Here is a 17876-nt window from a genome sequence, read left to right on the forward strand (position 1 = left end):
AGTTTTGGAGATGCTGAAATTTTGATTTTTTCCCCTTTGGAGAAAGACAAGCCAGCTGTTTCCCTGTTTTCAGTCTTTATGCTAAAATAATTGCCTCCTGGCTCCAGCTCCAATCTTCTAATCTATCCTAACTCCCGGCAGGAAAGCAAATAAGCACATTTCAAACTATCCCTTTAATGAAGAACTGAAGAAGCCTCTTGGATGAGAGGCAAAAACTCAAGCAAGTCCAGTTGCCTATGCTATAGCACTTAGGACTACCATGACCTGGATGACTGTGAATCTTCACCAACATGTTTAATAAAGCAAGAAACCTATATATATATATATATATATATATATATATATATATATATATATGTATATATATGTCAACCCCTAAAATACCCTTTTCAAACTTAACATGGACACATCACATGCAGAAACAGCATGAACTCTCCAGTTAAAACACAACTCTTTCTGGATATAATGAAGAGTTTTACCTCTGCAAAGAAAAATAACATTAGCCACACTAACTTCATCAAGGCCAACTGCATCTGCCAGAGGAGGCCCATTAAGTATTGAAAGTGAACATGCAATCTGACCAAAAAAGACTGCTCACACACTCAAACAGCAAGCAATGAATTTGCGGTCTCACCATGCGTTCAAAGGGGTCGTGTGTGTTAGCAGCCCTGTCTAACAGCTCGCTGTACTCCAGCTCCTCACACAGTCTCTGCAGGGTGTTGAGCGGTTCATTAAGTTGTACAGGCATGGTCACTTTGGACAGGTCTTTGCCGATGTTGTTCCTGAGGATGTTCCACAGGCTGATGGTGCTATTGTTGGGGCTGGGCGAGGGCAGGCGGGACCTGCGCTGACAAAGGACAGTCCCTTCTTCCGCAGAGCCTGGGAACAGATGGTGTAAGAGGTCAAGACACTGACAGTGCTTTGTGTGGTGAAGGCTATTAGCAAATATGGAAATTAAGTTATTGTAATTCTGGAAAGACAGAGACCAGCATTGTGTATTTTTATTCAATGAGGCCTACAATATATGTCTCACAGTTTACCTGAGTTTGGTCTCTCACTTTCTGTCTCATTGCTGAAGTTGTCCATGGAGATGTTGTCACTAATGTCACTAATGTATGAGTCATCCTCTGAAACCTAAAAAAAAAAAAACACACACATCCAAACTTTAGCTAACAGATAAATTTTTAATATCACTTGCAGAAAGGGACTGGGCAGGTCTCTTTCAACATCCTGTCACATCAGCAGAAGATCTACTGCGTTAGAGATGAATGGTCCCGCAGGACCTGGTGACTAATTTGCACCTCGACTTGCTGTATTTTTAGATTAAAGTAATTAACTTCCATTTTCACATCGCTTCCGCTCCAGCTGCTAACTGATCTGGCATGCTTCATGAACACTGGAGAGGAGACTGAAGTGAGGGCAGGGTTCTTTTATGAAACCCTTCATAAAAAGTTTGCTTTAAGGTGGTGTTAAATTAAAAGGTGTGTTTTTCTCTGTGCAGCGGAGCAGTGTCACAATGTGCTCAAAGGTTTAATACATTTTGCAGACACAAGTGATGAAATGTTGGGTGATGATGAATCAATTAAGAACCTCTAATGGCAATTTTGTCTAGGTTTCTCACCAGTTTATCATGCAGCTCTTGCAATCACACAAATTCTTCCGAGTCAACAAGACAAATTACATTACATTAACAATAATTAAAATTCCATTATGCAGCTCTAAATGTCAGTTAATGCCACAGGCTGACTCTGAGGAACAGACACATCAGTAAAGCTGCTTATGGTGACGGTTTACTGTAACTCTCACACTCACCTCATTCTCAGAGGAACTAGCAGACAGCAAAACTTCCTGCGCATCGAAGAACTCGGACAAAGACTCTGTGATCGAAGCTCTGCTCTCATTGGATACTTGGTGCACAAGGGGATGGGCTTCATCAACAGAGTCCTGTTTCTAGGAGACACAGTGTTCACAGCTATAATTAAGAACAAGAAAGGGGCAACGCCATCATAGCCAGGAGGGGCGGCAATCACAGGGTAATTCAGAATGCTGTCACAATGTGCGGATGATGAGAGTATCACAACACATAGAGATCTGTTATGCAAGATATTGAAAGACAGTCATCTATAATAGGTTATATCACAATGTAAGTGTTACCGAAGAGGAGCGTGCTATATTTATCCAATGCATTATGAAATGCAATTTAGTTTTATAGAAATTTATAGATATTTATAGAGAACTGAAATGAAACAAGGTGCACAGTGGGGGTGTCAATCACAGGTTTCATCATGATATGATAGTTAATTGATTCTTTGGACAACGATATGATATTTGCTGATATCACAAAGTCTTCCACAATTTTAATTTGATTCAGTTCAGGGGCCTGTGATTGATATTAGAGCTGCATTGATTAGTCCATTAAATGATTAGCTGATCAAAGGAAAATTAATCACCAATTATTTTGATAATAAATGAATCATTTCAGTCATTTGCTGGCTCCAGCTCCTTAAATTGTGAAGATCTGATGCTTTTCTTTGACGGTTTCTTTTTTTTTTTTTTTTTTTTTTTTTACATTTTAAAGACTAAACTAAAATTAAGTGATTAATCGAGGAATTCAATTTGGCAGATTAATGGATAATGAAAATAATCATTAGTTGTAGCCGTAATTGATATGATACAATATCCATGGGCAAAAAATGAGACAATGGGCCCTTGGTTACAGATATGCAAAAGACCCCATCACCTTTCCTACACAGGAGCAAAACACACTGACTTTGTGGTGGTTTGTGTCTCCTTTTGGTAATTTTGTGTCTCTTTGTGAATGTTTTTGCCAATTTATGTAGTTATATTGTGTCTCTTTGCAGCTCTGTTGCGTCTCTTTGCAGTCAATTTGAGTCTCTTCCTGGTGAGAATGTTTTAGTTTGCCCTGACACTCTGGGCTCCTGGACCTATGCACAGTAGGCCCATTTGGTTATCCATCCATGATGATATCAGTAAATATCCTCATTGTCTCTCACTTGGCTGCCTGTGATTATATGCTTGGCACTATGCTGCTAACACAGTTTGACTGGAGACGAAAACTGTGACACACATGCTGTGGAAATTTCAGAAAAAAGGTATATCTTAAAGACGACGATGTATCAGTGTTTTCACTTTGCATCGATAATATTGGATCATTGATCGGTGAATCTATATATCAGTTCAATCAGTTCATATCAGTTCATGTATTGTTACACCCCTGGTGCACAGAGTCTCTTTCTTTTAACCACACTGCAATGTGTTCATGGGTGCCATGTTTTGAGTGTTTAGGCCAAATGATAAACTTCTAAAAAACACTTTCAAAGTTAAAAATCTATAGAAAAGAAGGATCTAAATTACAATATATGGACTTATTTCTAGAGACTGTATTACAATATGTTACTGTACTAACTGTTAGGAGCCAGTCAGAGGCGTAAGCGTGCAACAAGTGTGTACACCTACACTTCTGCTCGACAAGGTGTTGACATAAAACAAGATGCACAATCAAAATGGACACACAGCATTCATATAATTCTTCTGAAGACAATTCAAATCATATAACCAATTACACACAAGAGGCATTTTCCACAGAACCACGCATGGAAAGGAGCACACCCTTTCACCCTTTGTTATTGCTGAAGCTGATTAATTAGCCTGCAGATAATCTCAGAGGAGGCACATAGTTTTGCGCTGTGTGTTCAAACAAATTTCCAGGGACATGATTAATTAGATCAGTTCACACTCTCTGGTCAGCAAATCTGATTAAGAGAGCAAAGAGCTTCCTTTAGGAAGACGATAATGTCGCAGGTAGTGGAGTCTTCCCCTGAATCGTGTGATGGTGAGATACCACCACAGGACTGAGAGGAAGCACTTTCTCGTAGCACGTATTGAAAATTCAACTTTTTTGAGGGGGTCACGTTCCCTGAAAGGTTTGTAGAGAAGAAGATCATTTTTATAGTCACTGACATTTAAAAAGAAAGAGGGTGAGGGGGGGGATGCGGAGAGAAACATTTATTCAATCTGGATGAGAAGGAAGGGACAGCTCATTCATTCTGTGGCAAATTCAAGACTGCGTGGGATGAAAATAAAGATGGAGAGATAATAATAATCATCCTGATGGTGGGGGGAAAGGGAGTAGAGTCACTGCATTCCCGCACCCACCTGCACAGGGGCAGTGAGATTTATTAGTGTGGGCTCTACGATGTGGGACTCGGCATGAATCTTGCACAGGCGCTCTCTCAGCTCAGTGTTCTGGGCTAAAGCCTGGAAAAATAACCAGTGTAAACATTGTTTATAGCAAACACCCAGCCAATAACACCTTAAATACTGAAAGCTGAAACAAAATCAGGCTTTAAACACGCCATTTACCTTTATTACAGAGACGTGTATGTGTCATCACTGCAGACATCAGTGAGATGAGTCCAAACTATCTTACTCACCCATTTCTGACTCTATGTGAGGTAGAAGCTAACACCCAGCAAGGTATTCAAAGTCAAAGAAATGAGTGGGCGTCAAGAGCACAGTGGTTCTAATGTGGCGAAAGAAGTCAGCATGACAATGAGTGTGCGTAACAGAAAATAGATTGAGCCTCTGGGTGGGAGGCAGCAGCCACAGGATACATGACTTGAACACCGTCATGCTCAGGTGGGCAGGCACCACACCAGCAGCGAGTAACCTCTCTACGAGGCTGGACAGTGTGTCATGCCTGACAAAGTGGTGTGGGAGGACACGGCTTTTGAGAGGAGTGTAAAAGTCTAAAAGAAAGTGGAATACTTCCCTTATTTCCACATATCAGTCTGCATCTGTGTGTGTTATTTCACGTACCGTTGACAGTGCGTTCTTCAAACCGACAACCTGTGGTGAGGTAGGGGGGATTGTTTCTTGGTCTGCACATTGTTTTAATCTCTCCCTCTCAGATGTTAGTGAACTCAGAGCTGTCTTCATGGTCGCATGCACTGCAGCAACAAGAGAAAAACAGGGGAGCTTCAACTGCAAACCAATTCATGTCAAAGCAAAGCAGATCCAGTAATATTAAACCCAGTGACAGTCTGCAGCACCACACGCTTCTAATAAAATGGAACATTGAAGAATTTCTAATGATCTCCTATCGCTCAGCAGGCCACAATCTTTGTTTTACGATGTTCATTTTACCACGCACTTCACAATAGGTGCTTGGGGGAAGCGTCATTATTGAAAAGTGCTGACAATATTAACGCATTGCTGTATTAGATGAAACCCTTCACACATCCTTAGCTTCGTTATTCTGAACGCGCACAAATGTGGCAGCTAAAATGCCAGCAGAATTGACAGCTGTTCCCTGGGGCAACTTTAAACCCATTTTGTAGAAAAAGTGATGCCATTATGTAAAACATAAATCACTCTCATTATGCCATGTCAAGCATCAGGTGTCTCAACAGAAATTTCAGTGAAGAGTGGCAGAAAACTAATTAAGACCTCTATTTGCAAAGCTTTGTGGTTTAGGGAATGCAACCTTCTCACTAAGCAACAGCTAGGGTACATGCTGACAGGGCACATCATCAGAAGCCTAATGAAAGTAAACTGAGACAGTTTATCAGTAATTAACAGCTGCCATGGCTGCACCATTGTCACATCTATTTGTTATAAACACAGCATGTCAGGCAGGCAGGCAGATTTATGTGCACTTGTGGAGTTTTTCTCAGTTTGTAAAAACATTGTCAGACGTCCGTCTCAAAATCTAAATCAAATATGACCAGCTTATGATAATTTACTCACAGTTGGTGGCAACGCGGCAGAAGTCCTCCTGCAGCTTGGCCACATCAAAGGTGGAATCCAGGGATTCAGTGTCAACCTTGTCATTGCCGAGCACGGCAGTTGAGAGGTTGGGGTTAGAGGCGTGGAGGCGGATAGAGCCAGAGGAGATGCAGCTGGGTACCTACGGTGGAGCAGGAGGAATAGAGTTTGATGGGACTCATACTATAAAAGATGAAATACGATCACACGTCATCGCCACTACCTGCAGAGTTGTTTTGACATCTTTGTTGTAGTTTTTACTGCGCCACTTCCTTGGTAGTCTCTTTTCCTTCTTGGGGCTGTCAAATGTAGACGCCTAGTGAACACAAGGAAAGATACTGACGGTTCTTTAAGGCTTTTTATAGGAAAAGGTTTCATGGCTGTCAGGGAGGTTGCTTTCTATATTTAGCAGCAAATTACTCGAGGGAAACAAAAAATATTGGTGGAGAGAAGTGATAAAAGACAAAAGACGACAAGTTATTTTGCATAAGAGTCATCCAGTATTTTGAATGTGATTAGGTTCATTTACAACAGTTTTATGAGGCTTGCAGGTCTGATGAACAAATTTGTTTGCTTGCAAAGATAAAAGGAATCTTGAATAAAGTGCTGACCTGCAGCGCTTGGATAGACGGAGCAGAGTAGGTGCGGTGCAGGACTTCCATACTCTGAAGCAGGTGGCCGAGCTCCAGCAGGTAGGCCTCACATACTGACAAATCTGTTGAGAGTAGGAAAAAGATACACGTAGAGATATGCAGGTTAAGAAACCAGAAGATCCATGATACGATATTATCACGATACTTAAGTTGCGATGCGATATTATTGCGACTTTAAATATGTTGCAATATGCTGAGTATTGCAATAAAATATATTGCGATTTATTACTGTTTTTCAGCTGTAAATTATGTCCCTAAAGGAAAACTTTGTCAGCATTTGTTTAATCTAATACGATAAAGATTTCAGTCTGTTCATCACACCTCAGCCATTTTTTGCAGCAGCAAAATGTTGACTGAAAGAGCAACTGATTATATGATCCTAGTAGGCTACCTAAAGTTTAAAATGTATTTGTAATATGAATAATTTATAGTATAAAAAAATCAATACTTGGCACTGTGTAATGATACAATACTGCCACACGAAAATATTGCAAAACTATGCTGTATCAATTTTTTTTTTCCAAACCCCTAAGAATCGGGTCAACAAATCAGTGGCTCCAGACACCCCAGGGTGACTCAGGCTCTACGTGTGCTCATATAACTAAGATGGCAATACTTCAACGTGTGCTTCTCCTGCTATATGGGTCTCTGCTTCTGCATCCTGTGAGACTCACTCAATGGCTTTACAGACATTACTGTCAGCAACCGAGCTCACCGGGGGATGCATAAACAGATATATCGAGCCTTCTGAATATAAATTTGAGTAAGGAGTGGCAAACACATAGATGTGGCAATCTTCTGTTTATGAATGTATGCCTGAGCAGTTCTACTTCTAAACTTTGTAATATAGAAAAGCAAAACTTCTCACTTAACCGCTGAGGTAAATCACGACAGGACACATTATCAGAATCGTAATGAATGAAAGCTGAGGCAGTTTTTAGTCATCATCAGCGCCCTATTTTTATAAACAACACCATGCCAGTCCTATTTTACTTGCAAATAAGACAGCAGGCAGACAGGTTTATCGGTATTAACTGCAGCATTGACAAATGAAAAAGTTGAACTCGCCAAGGTTAGAGCTCCTGCGTCTCTCACTTTCAATAGCAACTTGACTGTAACGAAGAGGCTCTGAATGGAGCTCAACCTTCATGCACACTGAATAATACTCTGATTTAGAGGCAGCGATCTCTTTGTGGGTTACTGATTATTATTCTCGTGTTTCATTTTTTAACAAAACAGAAATTCTAAAAATGTTCAGCATCCAACTTGAAATGTATTTACCTATCTGACTTATCAATCAGCACAAGAGTGCAACTTATAGCTTAGAGGCATGTATTATCCTGTGTCCAGATTAAACCTAAAAAAAACAAAAAAAACAATGCCTTTTGGCATGTTTTCATCTTTTTTATAAACAAAGAAACAGGAGGGAAGCAGAGCTGAACTGAATGTCTCGAACCTTCAGTTGTTGCCATGGTAATTAACATCAAAACCAGTATTCAAATGCTCCATTCTTTTTAATTTTCCCATCATTAACATGAATTATTTTCAGTTATTCTCTGAGAAAGACATTTAAGCTAAGTGAAAGTTTTATGATCCGACTCACTGTCATTAAATTGGGAAAATATGATCAAATTTGCAGATATTTTACTTGTATATAAACTTCTTCATGGCCTGGCACGCCCTCCACTCATTGAATTCATTAAACAAAATCAGAACTCATCAATGGACAGTCAGCCTTTTCCAATCAAGCAGCACACACCTGGAACCCTGTACCCATTCTCCAAATCAATAAAACGGTGATTACTGGACAATCAAACATGTTGTAATGATCCCAATTAGTGGTTATGTCCTCATTTCATTACTGTGTGTCAGGGCTTATGTGCTTTTGTACAGTATGTTTTCCTTAATGTGCTTTGGATTTATGGTTATGTCGCTATCATGCTAATTGTGCTTGTGTGCCATTGTCCTTGTTTATGTGCTTTGCTTTGTGCTTCTGTGTGTTTGTTTGTGGCTTTGAGCTATGGTCTCTGTGTTTTGTATAATATGTTCTTCTTCTATGTTCTGTTTTTGGTTATATGGTTATGTTATTGTTTTATTTATAGTGCTTATGTGTCTTGCTATGTGCTTTTGTCTATGGTTATATGCTTGCTCTGTGCTTATGTGCCCTTCTATGGACGTGCTATCAATGCGCTTTTATCTGCGCTTATGTGCTTATGTAAATTAGCCTGTATGGCTAAATCTGTTTTACGTGAAGTGAATGATCATGTATTAATGTGCACTGTCCCTTTATAAATAAAATAAACATAAACATAACTGAAACTGGGATAGTTTGACCAGCAAGATGTCAAAAAATGTCAAGCATCTGGAACAGTTTCAAAGTTTTTGGAGAAGACCCCAAAAGACGAGTGCCAGATAATGACCAAAGGAACCTAAGTAACATCTTAGACATCTCGCAAAACATTCTTTTTTGTAGCTATTATGGCTAAAATGCAACCTGCATGCCAACAAATGACTAATTGTCATGTTATTTTATGTGCATCGACCGATGTCCTCGTCTCTCTTTAACCCCCCCCCCCCCCCCCCCCCCCCCCCGTCAAAGCTTTAATTAATTGTGGATATTTCTCACTGAAGCTTCAATGCCTCAAAACTGGTATTTGGGACAGCCCTAGAGGGAAGTCACATAAAATGGTATAAAGAAGTGCATCAGGATGTCGAAACTCCACAAATCACGAGAGGCAGCTCTACTGTCTCACCTTTGGAGCATTTGTCCATGTCGTCAGATGACTGGAGCCAGGCTGCTACTTTGGCCTGGCTGTTGCAGTTAAAAGGGAAGGCTCCTGCAGAATGCACTGTGGACTGCCTTCGTATAGACATGCACTGCAAGAGCAAACAGACCCAAAGGTCAGTTCAATAACAATTTGCTTCCTTCATACAATTCCTCATGAGGAGAGCTTCGACCTTAGTAAATACTGTAGATGAAATGATATTCATGAACAGAAGCAAAGCACAAACCTTTTACTACTTTAAACACATCCCATAGTTTGTAGAAACAGCTGCTGTGTGGTGCACAGGTATACCTTTCTGATAGAGGCACTCTCCACAACGCTAGGGGAGTTGGGGGAGGGGTAGTGCGGATAGTAGAAGGACTTCTCGGTAGGGTACATGGCAATCTCATTTTGCCGATAGAGCCGATGGTGACGCAGCTTTGAAACCCATTCATCAAACAGCTCCTGTGACTTAATCTGCAGAGCAGATACCACAATCAGAAATCAGCACAAGGACAAGTGAGGTGAAAAAGGCACGAAGGTGGAAAAACACACACAGGTACTGTAATTCTCCCTCATCCACACACACACAACACATGAAGTCATTTTAAGGTCATGTAATGTTAATGTCTTTTCCAGGAATCAGAAGGCAATAATCTGAATAATCCATGTTTCAGATCACTTCCTGTAAATCTGTAGGGAGTGCTTTACATTCATTAGCTTTGGGGTTTACCTTCAGGTGATAGATGTTTTCCTCAGCATCAAGATCAATGCACTTGGCTTTTTTCTTAATGGCCATGACAGAGAGACCCACGTCAATGCAGCCATGTAGCTTCCCTTTCTCAATCTGCAGGGGAAAAGTCAACACGGTGTTAGTGTATTTTGGACTGAAGTTAATCCAAATGTAAAGAGGTACTGTTCAGTTTTTAAATGCACTATTATCCTTATAATCCTTTCATTGGCTCTGGCAGCCCCAGCCAAGCAGAGCCTCTGCATGGCTGATATATAATTACGTGAGACTGGCAGGTGAAATGCACCGTGTGATTCCTATCAATGACAATGAGATTGTGAGGGAATGAGGTCCTTTTGTATCTAAGGGCACAGACCGATATTCTGGGAAAGACAGCCAGCAGTGCAACAAGACCCACAGTGTCCTTTGTAATCTTCTGTAACTGACAGCCACACAGCGTGCAGCCAGCAGGCCTCTGTACTCACATCCGCACTGCACTTTCCATACTTCAGGATTCCCTTGTCCAGGAAGAAGTATCTCTGTAAAGAGAAGAGAGGACATGAGTGAATGAGATGCAGCCTGGATGATATGCAACATCCCTGGCAGCAAGTCTGAAGCCACTATTATGACTCACTGATCATGACAGAGTCCGCCTCTTGTTAATGTATTTGTTAATGTCTCTGCAGTGAGATGTTTGTCATCCCAGGCTCTCGTCTTGCATCTTGTCTGCCTTTATTACTCTTCCCCTCACTCTGTTGCAATCTTTCTCCTCCACTCTCTTTGTAAATGCGACTCTTGGTGCTCCGTTGAAAGCGCAAAGACCTGAAAAGCTCTGACTGTAAGTCAATACTAAATGTATACAGCTCTATTAACCAACAAGCCATCAGCTAATGCGTCTGAGAGGAACACCAAGATATCTAGGTTGTATCATCCCAGCAAAAGCTTTTAGGCTGAGCGTAAACAGTCACTGACTCAGGTCACATGTGACTCCCCTGCATAAGCTCATTCAATTAATCTAACACCCAAATGAGTCATGTCAGCAGATTTTTCGGAATAGGAACCTGGACGACGTAGGATACGACCGGGAAATGGAAATGACGTTCAGCTGAAATACGTCATGAGGTCGTAAGTTTGACGTAATGTGGGTCATTTGAGGACCTCACAGGCAGTTGATTTACCTTATGCCAACCCTTCATGGGCCACTTTCTCCTCTTTAGCATGAAGCCCTCCTGTTTCTGGGGCTCGAGGACACTGCTGAAGCCTCCACGCAGGCCCTCCACTATTTCCCAGCTATCCTGTGGGCACAGATGGTTTGTGAGAACTCTAAGATGGCAGATAGACATTAGCAGACACTTAGCTTGTGCACACACATGCAGATCAAAGTCGCAGAAAGGTTTGGCAACAAAAAAAAACTAATGAATCATCCACACAACAGAGTTAAGGTCTGAGTCAAGAGCATACAGTAATTTGTGGCGGTTTCGATTTTCAGTCTCTCCCTCAGTGTAGTGTCAGTCAGTCAGTGGGAGGATGTGGGAGTGGATGATGGGAGTTTTATTGCTGATGGAAAATGCAACCCTCTGAGGTTTGGTGTCCAGCGTGGAGTCTCACACACTGCGTTCACCTCATGGTCCCATTTACAAAATTAGCTTACCTGCCTAATCTCAACTCTTCACAATAATCATTTCCTGACTGAGATTAGAACGCTCAAATCCAAATCCCCCTGCAAATACAGAGATTAAGGTGATATTTCATCACAGACTAATCCAGACAGCTCTGTCATGTACTTCCACGGTGAGAATTCCAGGAAGGCAGCAGTGTAAACAGAGGGTTTTGTAACATCTTTGTGGACACAGAAGATTGCAAATGTGGTTTATGTTGCTTTTAGTTTATATTAGTGTAGTACATCTTATTTTTTAAAAACAGTTGTATAATGTCTTTTTTAGCTGTGGAAAAATAACCCCCGAGGTTAACTTGGTTCAGGCTTTGAGATTATCAGCAGGTGATTTGAGGGGGGGATGAGGTGAGACGTCATCCCCCTTTGTTAGCAAAATGACCAAAGTCCACCTTGTAACCTGTCATCTCTCTCTGCTCCCCCTGAGGTCACTTATAGGCAGACAGCCATCCAAACCCTGACAGTGTTCTGTCTGGATCTGGACCTATAACTGACAAATTATCCGAGTTCTAAAATGTTACATTTCTATTTAACTGGCGCAGCATTTCTAGCCTTTATGGCACTGGTTTAGCGGCCCGGAAAACTCACAGACCAATAGCATGCATTGTAAATCGTCTCACGTAATGTTGCTCAGCCAATCATATCATTCTGATTATCAGCATTACAACTTGAGTGAGAGATACACACACACACACACACACACACAGGGGAGAGACGAGATGAGAAGCGACAGCTGGAGAAAAAAGTTTAAGGCAGAGAAAAGTAATTTACAGTGAACAAACAAACTTGTTCTTCATTAACCTCCATTTCCACCTCCATCTAGTGTTGTTAATTAATGCAATTTTAAGCCCCAGCATGCAGAAATATTCAAACACCATTTGGAATAATAGCAATGCCACGATCTCCCTCTCCAAAATTTAGCCTAAATTTGGAGCGTTCCTGAAAAGATAGCATGATACAGTTGGTACCAATGGATGTCTTAAGTTGTCTAGTTTCTTCACTCTAGCTTTAGGGAGCCTGGCACCTCACATTTGCATTTTATTTATCATGTAAATACAAATAACTTGTACTGTCAGCGATATAAGTCAGTAAGTAAATTGTTGTAGCCTACTTGATCCCATTTAAGGGTGAACCATAGACCTTTGCATTGAAATTAGAAATGGACAGAAAAGAGGTGAAGATAGATGGTGGTGGTTTTATATGCAACAAAGGTCCCCAGCTGGAATCAAACAGGAACACTGTGGTGATGGTCAGTGTCTTAAACGTGATCATTTGAGGAAGTGCAATGCTGAATTGCTGGAGTTATTTATTAAGCACAAATGCAAAACACTGAAGCGCCTTGGCAACTGAGTGGTTACAGTCATGCCATATAATATCATGTCAGCAATGGGATCTTTGTTGCATGCCCCCCCTTCCCATTTCTACACTATCGTCTGTTCAATAAAGCCAAAAATGTCAAAAATGTAGTAGCGTATTTTGGGATCACAACTTTGCAGATGTATCCAAGTAGGACAAAAACTCAAGCACAAATGATGTTCACATCACAGCTCTCCAGAGGGACGTTGGGTCCTTGGCAGAGGTTTGAGGTGACTCTGTGTTTGTTATCTCAGTGTGCCCCTGAATGTTCCAGTGTGTACCCGTCCTGGCTAAACAAACTGTATCAGTCAGAGAGGCTGACTGCTGGAGGTGAGGCTGTCTAAAATAAACTCTCATTTCTGCAGGGGGTTGGGGGGATGGAGAGGGCGTGGCTTGTGGGTTGCTCTTTCACTCTCCCTGAGCGCTTGTCACAGCTCCAACCGTCACAGTCACACAGTGAGTCAGTCACTGCCTGGGCATTTTTTCTTCAAGGTCGAGTAACACTTTCAGGGAAATAGAGACATAACTGACAAGAAGACGTGTATAGTTACAGGGATCGCTCTCAGCCTGGGAAAACTGCAAATCAGGAATATTTCCAATGTTGTCTAACACAGTGAATATCCTGCTGCAGCAGTGAGACAGTGGGAAACTTGCTTTCATGTTTAGATTTAGATAAATCTGCCTATAACTACCTCTAAAGCTAACATGTTACATATTGTCCATACAAAAAACCAAAGTGTATAAATGACAATTTGTGGTTAACAGGGGGTTATGGGTTCTAGGAAGTTACTGCACCTGGTCAAGAAATAGTCCGACACATAACCCCCCATAAAACCACAACTTGATATTTTTACACTTAAGTTTTTTGTACAAGTAAGCAAACTATGCATAATGGATTAGTCGGTGAGCTTTAGGCATGCTAGCTTTAAGGCTGTTTCCCCCTGTCTCCAGACGTTATGCTAAGCTATATCAATCGTTTCTTGGCTCCAGTTTCATATTCACCACACAGATATTAGAGTGGTATCGACCTTCTCCCCTAACTTTTGTCTACAAAATGAATAAGCATATTTCCAAAAATGTTCAGCTACTCTTCTAATGCACTAATCACCTGTTATATGTAAAACTGCTCAGCAGACAATTGCTCTCAAGAGTGAAAGGAGAGATTTTTGGATCTTATCATTTCAAACATTCAAACATTAGTTTATTTATTCAAAACTGTTAATCTGACTTCATTTTTTTTATGTTTATAGGTGATCTAAAACCTGCAGGTCGAAATGCGTCTCAGGCTAATGATGTTTAAAAAGCCATTTTGAGTAAACATTTATTTCTTTGTTTGTTTGTCCAGAGGTACTCTGCAAATTAAAATCCTTTTTCAGCCTTTGTATTTGTTGTTATTTTGAAGTGATGGACCCCAAGTGTCTGTGCGTCCTGTGGGCAGGAGTGGAGCGAAACTTTATTACTTTAATTTCCAAACAGAAAAGCTGTTGCGGGTAATGAAGAATCAATGAGTCTGTTGCCTGTGGATGAATGCGCAAGGCAAATGCAACAACAGTCTGTGCACAGTGCTAATATCCTCTCTAATTTGTGTTTGAGAAAGCCACACCTTTGAGGGAATTGTTGCAAATTTGCATTTTAATAATTCAGAGGACTCTAAATTGTACCACATTTGGAGAAAATGCTGTGGTCTGAGACCGAGGCAGTCTCTCTCAAGTTGGCAGCTTTAAGTCCTTGTTGTGAAAGATATAAAACGCAGAGAGAGGCTCAGATGAGGCTGTTACCTCCAGCTTGCACTTATAAAGAGCCAAATAGAGCCTTGCGAAAAACATCTGAGAAAACCACAGGGCCTATTAGCAGAAGTTTATGTGGTTAAGGCATTTACTGTCAGGTCATTCTCCTCCCATGACACAGATAACTCCCTGAGGGCTGGCAGTTGCTTTTTTTTTGCAATACACAAACTGTATAATCACAAAAATAAATAAATAAATAAATAAAATGCGGAATAGTGCAAACTTTTAAAGCGTCACCACTTATTACCTGTCTGCTGTCAAGTTTGGAGGAGGAGCTGCTGTTGCTGCGTGAAACGGATGATATCTTCTGCGACATGGCTGAACTGCGCTCCTCTGAGCCCATCTCCCTGCAGACTGGCCAGCGCAGGCTATGACTGGAGGACCAGGAACATTCCTCTTCTAAGAGCAGATGGGGTGGAGATGAGGTTGGGAGGAAAAGAAGGTGGAGAGAAAGATGGCTTTAAGAGTTGGGCCCTTTTAAAAGCCTTTCAGCTCTGTCTCACTGAAAAATGCATTAGGTTATTTAGAGCGATTAGTTCTTCCATCTTGACGTAGCAAAATATGGGATGTAATGAGAAAAGCTACACAAAGGAGTTCTCACCATAAGCGAACAAAATTGACAGACAAGACTGGAGCACATAAATTAGTCTGTGATGAGAGATGAGACCGCAGGTTTGAATAATTCATACAGAGAGTGATGGATTGTCAGCATTTAAGGATTTTATGAATCTAAGACACCCACTAGAAGTACTATGCATGTACAGCAGCTTTGGAAGACACAGTCAGGCCTGAAGTAAAAGTATCAATACCACAAATTAAAAATATACTGTTCTCCTCACTGCGAATCAGCTTTTTTAGGTGGGACTGGAACCCAGTCAATCAGATCTCAATCACAGCTCAGTGACGGGGGAATAAAAGGCAAGCATCACATGTGAAGATGCAGTGAGATGTGAGACAATCAGCGAAATGTAATATTGTCACTTCAACAGAGTGTGAAAATAACTGGGCCTCTTTAAGGAAATGGCAGCCCTCAGTCAACTGCCACACTTCACACAGACTAATTAACATTATACGCCTGGTCTACCACGTCAGCACATGGAGCCACATTTTGCTAATGCACTGCGAGCCGCAGTTTGTCACAGTATGAAAAGCTGATAAACAAGCGGGCACGGTGTGTAAATCATGCTGGTCCACGTGGGAACAAGCGGCGTGTCATTAGTTTGGCTTTACTGAGGATGCACAGAGGTACTGAGTGTGAGGACCATTAGGCTGAGATCATTGCTGCGTTAAATGACCATCTGTGAGAAAAAGAGAAAATGCCATGATTATCCTGGTCTGAAATTATCTTCTATTTCCCACACTAGTGTCTGTGTTTTTTCACAGTTTTTGTCCTTAAATGTTTATTAGGCTATATATTTGAATTAAACATTACAATATTATTCAGGACAGTTTCCTCAATATGAATATATGTATGCAACATGCTGCATAAAATAATCAAACTGGCTGCAACAACAGTTATTTAAAAAAAAAAATCTTTATGAATCTAATAATCATGTAATCTATAAAATGCAAAAAATCCCAGCACCAATCACAAATTTCCAGAACCCAACGTTACATCAACAATTTGCTTGTTTTGGTAAACAATCGTCAGAAACCCAAAGCAATTTAATTTACAATGAAATAAAACAGAAAAAAGCAGCAAATGCAGCATATTTGCTTGATCATCAATATAAATCAATTATCACATTCATTGGTTTTTGTCTAATCCATTAATGGACTAATTGTTTTTGCACCAGTTAATTATAATAAACTGTGTTTTGCTGGGGCAGCATGGTGGTTTAGTAGTTAGCATAATCACCCCATAGCAAGTGTGTTCTGGGTTAAATTTTGTTAAAACACTTAATCTGACCATATACTCACCAGCCACTTTATTAGGTACACCCCTCAACTGCTTGTTAATGCAAATAGCTAATCAGCCACTCACATGGCAGCAACTAAGTGCATTTAGGCATGTAGACATGGTCAAGATGACCTGCTGAAGTTCAAACTGAGCATCAGAATGAGGAAGAAAGGTGATTTAAGTGACTTTGAACATGGCATGGTTGTTGGTGCCAGACAGGCCTGTCTGAGTATTTCAGAAACTGCTGATCTACTGCAATTTCACGCAAAACCATCTAGGGTTTACAGAGAATGGTCCGAAAAAGAGAAAATATCCAGTGAGCGGGAGTTTTCTGGGTGAAAATGCCTTATTGATGCCAGAGGTCACATAACCACTCATCAAAGATCATCGCTGAACTAACAACACATCTAACCTTGAAGTAGATGGGCTACAGCGGCAGAAGACCACACTGGCTACACTGGGCTCACCAAAATTGGACAACAGAAGACTGGAAAAACTTTGTCTGGTCTGATAAGTCAGGATTTCTGCTGTGACATTCAGATGGTAGGGTCAGAATTTGGTGTAAACAACATAAAACCATGGATCCATCCTGCCTTGTATCAACGGTTCAGCCTGCTGGTGGTGGTGTAATGATGTGGGGGGTATTTTCTTGGCACACTTTAGTACCAAACTGAGCATGGTTTAAACACCACAGCCTGCCTGAGTATTGTTGCTGACCATGTCCATCCCTTTATGACCAGTGTACCCATCTTCTGATGGCTACTTCCAGCAAGATAAAGCTCAAATCATCTCAAACTGGTTTCTTGAACATGACAATGAGTTCACTGTACTCCAATGGCCTCCACAGTCACTAGATCTCAATCCAATAGAGCACCTTTGGGACGTGGTGGAACGGGAGATTCACATCATGGATGTGCAGCCAACCAATCTGCAGCAAGTGTGTGATGCTATCATGTCAATATGGACCAAAATCTCTGAGCAATGTTTCCAGCACCTTGTTGAATCTATGACACACAGAATAAAGACAGTTCTGAAGGCAAAAGGGGTCCAACCTAGTACTAGCAAGGTGTACCTAATAAAGTGACCGGCGTATTATTGCAATTCCTCCTACTGTCACAATTCAGCTGAGAGCTGAAAAACTTCAACGGTAAAACAATAATCAGCCAGTCCTCATTCTTTTGCCACATTGTGTTACAATGTTGAAACAACCTCTTAGGCTACATGAC

The 17876-nt window shown here is 41.0% G+C and overlaps 1 protein-coding gene across 3 annotated transcripts in view; it reads right to left on the bottom strand.

Annotated features, from left to right (window-relative positions):
• osbpl3b (oxysterol binding protein-like 3b) overlaps positions 1 to 17876 on the bottom strand; it is a 38548-nt gene that overhangs the window by 7000 nt on the left and 13672 nt on the right. The window contains exons 2-15 of one of the 3 annotated variants that reach the window (XM_078171783.1): positions 14998 to 15149; positions 11114 to 11230; positions 10421 to 10474; positions 9939 to 10052; positions 9518 to 9682; positions 9194 to 9317; positions 6399 to 6502; positions 6011 to 6103; positions 5770 to 5929; positions 4840 to 4970; positions 4177 to 4278; positions 1813 to 1950; positions 1041 to 1134; positions 635 to 879 (exon numbers count right to left, since the gene is read on the bottom strand). In XM_078171783.1, coding sequence (XP_078027909.1) covers positions 635 to 879; positions 1041 to 1134; positions 1813 to 1950; positions 4177 to 4278; positions 4840 to 4970; positions 5770 to 5929; positions 6011 to 6103; positions 6399 to 6502; positions 9194 to 9317; positions 9518 to 9682; positions 9939 to 10052; positions 10421 to 10474; positions 11114 to 11230; positions 14998 to 15093 — 1737 coding nt within the window. In that variant the 5' untranslated portion in view covers positions 15094 to 15149. The remainder of the gene's footprint in view (positions 1 to 634; positions 880 to 1040; positions 1135 to 1812; positions 1951 to 4176; positions 4279 to 4839; positions 4971 to 5769; positions 5930 to 6010; positions 6104 to 6398; positions 6503 to 9193; positions 9318 to 9517; positions 9683 to 9938; positions 10053 to 10420; positions 10475 to 11113; positions 11231 to 14997; positions 15150 to 17876) is intronic. The other 2 variants (XM_078171785.1, XM_078171784.1) reach the window with 2 other exon arrangements.

The sequence above is a fragment of the Epinephelus lanceolatus genome, chromosome 10 (assembly GCF_041903045.1).
Source record: "Epinephelus lanceolatus isolate andai-2023 chromosome 10, ASM4190304v1, whole genome shotgun sequence".
NCBI classification, from domain to species: domain Eukaryota; kingdom Metazoa; phylum Chordata; class Actinopteri; order Perciformes; family Serranidae; genus Epinephelus; species Epinephelus lanceolatus.